Below are 6,111 nucleotides of genomic sequence, written 5' to 3' on the forward strand. Positions count from 1 at the left end.
ATATAGCAAGCCTGTTTTTCCAAGAGATTTATGGTTGAAATATGTAAAATAACTGATATGCTCACTGATAAAACTCTGGTATTGAAATTTTATGATCTCTGTCTCTAATGTGTTTGAGACAACAAGACAACACATGTAAGATTGCAAACAGTAAATATATATATATATGTTTATGTGTGTGTGTGTATAAATTTCAATACTTATGCATATTTTGTTAGCAACATAAAACTGTTTAAAATACTCTAACAAACAATCACTGATTTCCTATGAAAAAAAAACTGTCCTACATTGGCTTGCCCATAAGAAGTTGAAGCAAAACAGATGATACACAAAATTGACAAGTGAAAGTAATTACTGGTAACTAACATTTCTGGTGTTGAAAAACATGTTTCAGTCACAGTGAAAACACTCAAATATTTGAAGTATTAGCAGCACTAAAACATTTCTCTCTTATCCATTCATAGGCAAAAACATGTACATATATTTTAAAGGAATAGAAGCAAAGCTGAGGAAAAATAGTTTATTTGACACATTATGGATAATGTCATGAGAAATTCTCCCTTGCAGTTTCATGCATCCTTTTGGAGTTTCTGACTATTAAACAGGTAAACTTCAGATATTGGAGTCAAAGGGATATTGAAAAAAGTTCTGAACTTGTTCAATCACTTAAGTAGGCTTGCATGCATGACCTTTTTTATTTATAATTTTTCTTAGATGTGATTATTTGAAATAAGGCTATTACTGCAATATATAGTTTATGAATGTTATTTTGACACTCTCTAAAAAATGTTAAAATGACACTCTAGTAAACACAAATGGCCTAAAAGTGTAATAATTTCAGCTTTATCTTTAATTTTATCGTTAGATAACAAGTGTGACAAATGTGAATATGTTTTTGTCTTAACTATAATACAATGTCTTTTCTGTTAGAAAATATGCATCAAAATCACACTAGTTACAAGTTAAAAATTAAAAACTGTATTGCAATTATAAAGATTCCAAGAATTTACACATAAATGTTCCACATGAACTACATTACATAAAATTAAAGATCTTTAATGTAAAAACTGCAAATCCAAACTGCTTAAAGTCAGCTTCAAGTAAGAAAAAAAATTCCAAAAAATGAAACAAGTACAATTCACTTTGTGTATGAGAAGAAAAAAAAAGCACAACATTACTTTTACTAAAGTTATATATATGTGTAGGTACATAATGTACCATCTGTCAATGTTTTGAAGATACAGATGCACGGTAAGAATTAGTTAACTGCTGTTTAGTATTTTAATTATTTATTTAGTACTTAACGTCAAACTCAAATGATGTTGTGCTTTATTTAGACATTCATTGGAAATATATAAAGGCAGACATGAAAACATTTCAATATGACCTCATTTGCTGGCTGACCCGAAAACTTAACATAACGTACACTCTTTACTACGTCTTATCCGTAGGGTACCAACTTGAAAAAAAAACCTCTTTTGTTAGAAAAATCACATGCTGAAAGCAGCAACTGTTCTTGCATTACCATAAATGTATACAGAGTTGTTTACTCAGAAGTTTTCTAAATTGTAATTTAGTACTGCATTAAAAACATTATCAAGAAGTACAAAGAGAACACTTGTGTATAAGACACTCACGTGTTGTGTGTGTGTGTGTGCACGGACATGTCGAAATACAGATTTATGTGATGAAAATTATGGTTTGAGTATTTTTATTTATTTTTTTACTTTCATAAAGATTTATTATAAACATGGTGATGTGTCCAAAATTTCATGTTTCTTTTTAAATAAATTATATTAATAGTATTTAAAGCAAGTCATATGGATATTAGAAATGTGTGGTGTTTCAATAATACAGTTTCCATTTGTTAGTGTATCTATAACAGGTTTTGTAACTATTTGCTATCTGCAATGTTTCTGATTGTAATACAAACAGATCAGTGTTTGAATCATTTGAAGTTTTGGTTGCATTTCTAAACACATTGTACATGATGATACTTCATTTTCAACCAAGAATTCAGCAAAGAGCATAACAGAAAAATATTTTAAAAAAGGTCATCTGTAAGTTTACCCATCTTCACAAAAATTGGTATAGATCTACATCTGCTAAACTTTATTAAAATGGTAAAATCAGTTTGTATTATTAATTTTATAACAAAAATATGATGGTAATGTTTGTGCCAGAAATATAAAATTTGATATATGGTAAATATGTGAAAAACAGGATCTTTAAAAAAATTTAATGTTGGTTGAATTTACAAGTACAAGCAAAATGCTTTGCAATATATACAAAATTTCACCAAAAAATTCACATGCAGAGGTCTTCAAAGGATTAATTAAACAACCTACATACACTGTCTTGTTTTCTAGTGCTTTGCCTCATGACTGACCTACATATGAACAAAATTACTAACCTTTTCCATTTCCATATACTCTTCTGTAAACTTCGTGCCTTCTGCTCCACCAATCTTCTCACTCATATACTATAGGAAGTGATCATGGAAAATTCTATACAATTACTTCCACGTTTTAACAAAAAAAAATGGTTTTATATGTATGTAAAGATTAAAATATTTAAAATTAGTATTTGAGTTATATATACATTTTCCCCAGATACAGATATTTGTAATAACACTGGCATGCAAGAGTATATGACATTCTACTATACAGAAAGATAAAACCAAGTTCCTCAAAATATCTACAAGTTAAGAAATGCATTATGGTCATTTTTGTACAATAACTTAAAAATCAACTAAAAAATTACTAAGAAATAACTGCATACAAGCAAGATATATATATTTTATCTGTCTTTTGTCTGTGTATTAACCAGAACTAATTTAATAAAGAAAGAGTTGTTCTCTTGAATAATTTTCATATTGTACCCATTTCCATTTTTTTTCAATATCACTGAATAAAAACAGAACACACATTTAAACAACAATAAATATTATAAAAGATAGTAAAAAAGTAACAAAACTAATAGAAACTACTCAATGGATGTTTTGTCATGTTCAGCAAAAAAAGAAAATTATATTCTATTTATTTCAATTTTGTTTCAGTGATAATCAGAAAAGATTTGTAAAATTCGATTCAATACCAATAACTGCAATTCGTGTGCAGTTGGAGACTTGTGTTAAGCTACTTTCTACACAATACTGAAGTGTGTTCTATCACTGGTCAGGTTCTTATGGATTACTTATTAAAAATAATGCCAAGTCCAGCTCACATAATGATAAACTAATTTATTTCTTCAATAATCAAGAATGTTTGTTATAGGTTGGAACTCTATGTCCACTTGCTGTTCACATTAATACTACTTCTTTCTTCATTGATGAAGGCAATTTCCCTCTTCTCATTACCAAATAAGATCCAGCAATTGTAGCTGTAATGCCACTGCAATGCTTCCCATCAACAGACCTGTTAACTCCTGGACTTGTTTCTTTAAATAATGAACTTGATACCTCAATTGATGCAGATGGAATATTCTCAGGTGAGCTTTGCCCCATAAGTTCAGCTAATTCCTGTTTTCCAGAGTTTAGTTAGCATTTTATTGTTCCTTTGATATGGTTTAGCTCCAAACTCATCCTTAGGATATCGTCTCCCTAGGTTTTTAACATTTGCTGATTTCTTATTGTCTCAGCTGTAATAGCCATGTTTCCCATATTTATAATAGTTCCCTTTTTCTAACATCCTTTGGGAGGAGTATTTATTTCCTACAGGCTTTTGTCTGCACTTCTGGGCAATATGTCCTTTCAAGTTTCACTTGCAAAACCTAATGTCTTTGTCAGAACTTTATGAATGGGTGTCAAGGATTCTTCTACAGTAGGTGTCTGCAACTCGTTGGCAATATATTAGAAAAATAAACACACAACACACACTTCACTTGTTTTAAAATAATATATTCAAAACAAGTTAAATTTATGTACAAAAATTCTTTACACTATGGAGCTCATAGTTGTATATCTTAAACACTAAACAGTTCTCTTCTTCTTGTCAAAAGTCTACAATGGCTGACTCAAGCAGTAATTCAGTGTTATTTGTAACGTTCAGGTTTGAAGTGTTTGTAATTTATGCAAAATGTTCTCAGAAATATTACAAGTTATCATAACTTGCAAAGAGAATGATTTATGTCTTGTTTTTCATGATATTTTCCTTCTTTCTCAGTGGTTTTATTACTAAAGCATGCCCCCATACACCCAGAGTGGTAACTCTGAAGGCTTGTTGCATTAAAACTCAGGTTCCAACACCTGCGATGGGTACATCACAGATAATCAGTCCATTATGTAGCTTTGTGCTTAACATTAACAACAATTACTACAGCCCTTTCTTGCCAAAGTTATGATGTCACATACATTTGGTTTGAACAATTACTTACAAAGCTCATCTTTGAAAATAGCTAGAGCCAAAGGCTGAAAAAGTTGGATAGAAGAGTTTCTAATTTATCTACATCAACATATAGTAAATAAAGTAGTTTGAATGGCAACTTGTGGATTCTCATGATAGTGGTTGCCAGAGCTCCTTGAGAGTAAAAAAAGATTCAAATGAGTAGTATATAACACTTAGCAACAAACCACAAATCTGAGAATTTTATGTAGTTTTTTTATATGTTATTTTCATTCATGAAAACATTTTTGTGTTAAAATATATCAATTTCAAAGCTACACAATTTTTTTTATATAACAAGACATATAAGCTTAGTTTCAAGAGTATAGTAAGCAACAGGAAATAAATCCATTGACTCTTGGATTCAAGGGAAATTGCAGAATCGTGTGAAGGGAAAAAGCAATAGAACTTCCCAACTTATCTGAGAAAGTTGACAGGCATGCAGATAATTAATGAATTCATAAAATGTACCTACATCATATTATTTATTGCAACACCTTTACACGTTACTAGTACCAGGCTGATGATGATGTACAATTTATCACAAAACAAATTAAAACACAGCCAATGCTTGCTTTACTCTTGAATGCATGCAAAATTTTGCTAATTCTTTCCAAGAAATTATTTTGCTTCACTGAAATATTTGTTACAAAAATAGTAGTGTTGGAATTATAGCTTTTAAAATACACACCATAAATCACATACACTCCTCTCACCTTCAGAGCCAGATTCATAAATATGTGACACACACACAACTTTCACAAAAACAATGTTGTGTTGGCAACTCAACACACACACACTGAGTGGACTTGGGTCAAAACAACCTCAAACTTGTATTACAAAAGCATGAGCCAATAATAACTCAATACTAAAAAGCCAATCATATTACACGAAACATGGCAGCAGACCATATTAAAGGTAACTGGGGCATACTGCATGGGGTAGTCATAAAAACTTCTATGTATTGTATGTTTGACACCCCCTAACATATATTATATATATATATTTTATGTCTATCAACAAATCGACATGTATTCTTTCTGTGCTGTTATATGTGAATCTATAAACATCCTCTTGTCTTGAACTATATTTAAATGAAAAAAAACTCATATAAAAATTACAGTTATTCTTTTGTTAAATTCTATTTCAAATGCAGCATATTGTTTAGACCTATCAGAAATTAACTATGTTTGATAATTTTTCAAGTTTGCAGTAAAAAATAGAAAAAAAAAATCCAACCAAATTCCTCTTTTATTTATGAAGCTGACTGTTGCAGTGACTTTAGTCACTAAGGTGGTGAATTTTAAGAATCACATAATCCAAGAGACCTTTGATTTCTACAGTGAGTTGAGAGTACTACTTTAATGATTTCAACTTCTATGTTTTCACTTAACAGTGCAGTAACCATAGAATTCAGGGTACAAGTCAAGTGTGCATTTGCTTGTTGAAATAACACTATTTTGTTAATAAACATATTTAAATGACATATTTAGCTAAAAGGCATTGTTGCATCAGCGAGGTCACGTGACTAGTGTCACGCCATGTTTCTAGAACTATCCTGTTCATTCGGGAGTGCTCTAGCATTTGCTAGATTGGGGGTGGTCTGGTATATACAAGATGGTGACAACGTGATGGGACAATGTGTGTAGGTAGTGAGTAATTGAACTGCAGTCAAAAAGTATTGTTGAAGTTAACGTTCGTTGTTAAAACGTTTGTTATAGAGCGACTG

At 30.6% G+C, this 6,111-nt stretch overlaps 1 protein-coding gene across 8 annotated transcripts in view; it reads right to left on the minus strand.

Annotated features, from left to right (window-relative positions):
• Positions 1-6,111, minus strand: part of LOC106460101 (endophilin-A-like) — a 48,042-nt gene that overhangs the window by 37,932 nt on the left and 3,999 nt on the right. For all 8 annotated transcript variants that reach the window (XM_022386730.1, XM_022386732.1, XM_022386734.1 and 5 more), the window contains exon 3: positions 2,414-2,482. In XM_022386730.1, coding sequence (XP_022242438.1) covers positions 2,414-2,482 — 69 coding nt within the window. The remainder of the gene's footprint in view (positions 1-2,413; positions 2,483-6,111) is intronic.

Source organism: Limulus polyphemus, unplaced genomic scaffold (genome assembly GCF_000517525.1).
Source record: "Limulus polyphemus unplaced genomic scaffold, Limulus_polyphemus-2.1.2 Scaffold708, whole genome shotgun sequence".
In the NCBI taxonomy this organism is placed as follows: Eukaryota; Metazoa; Arthropoda; class Merostomata; order Xiphosura; family Limulidae; genus Limulus; species Limulus polyphemus.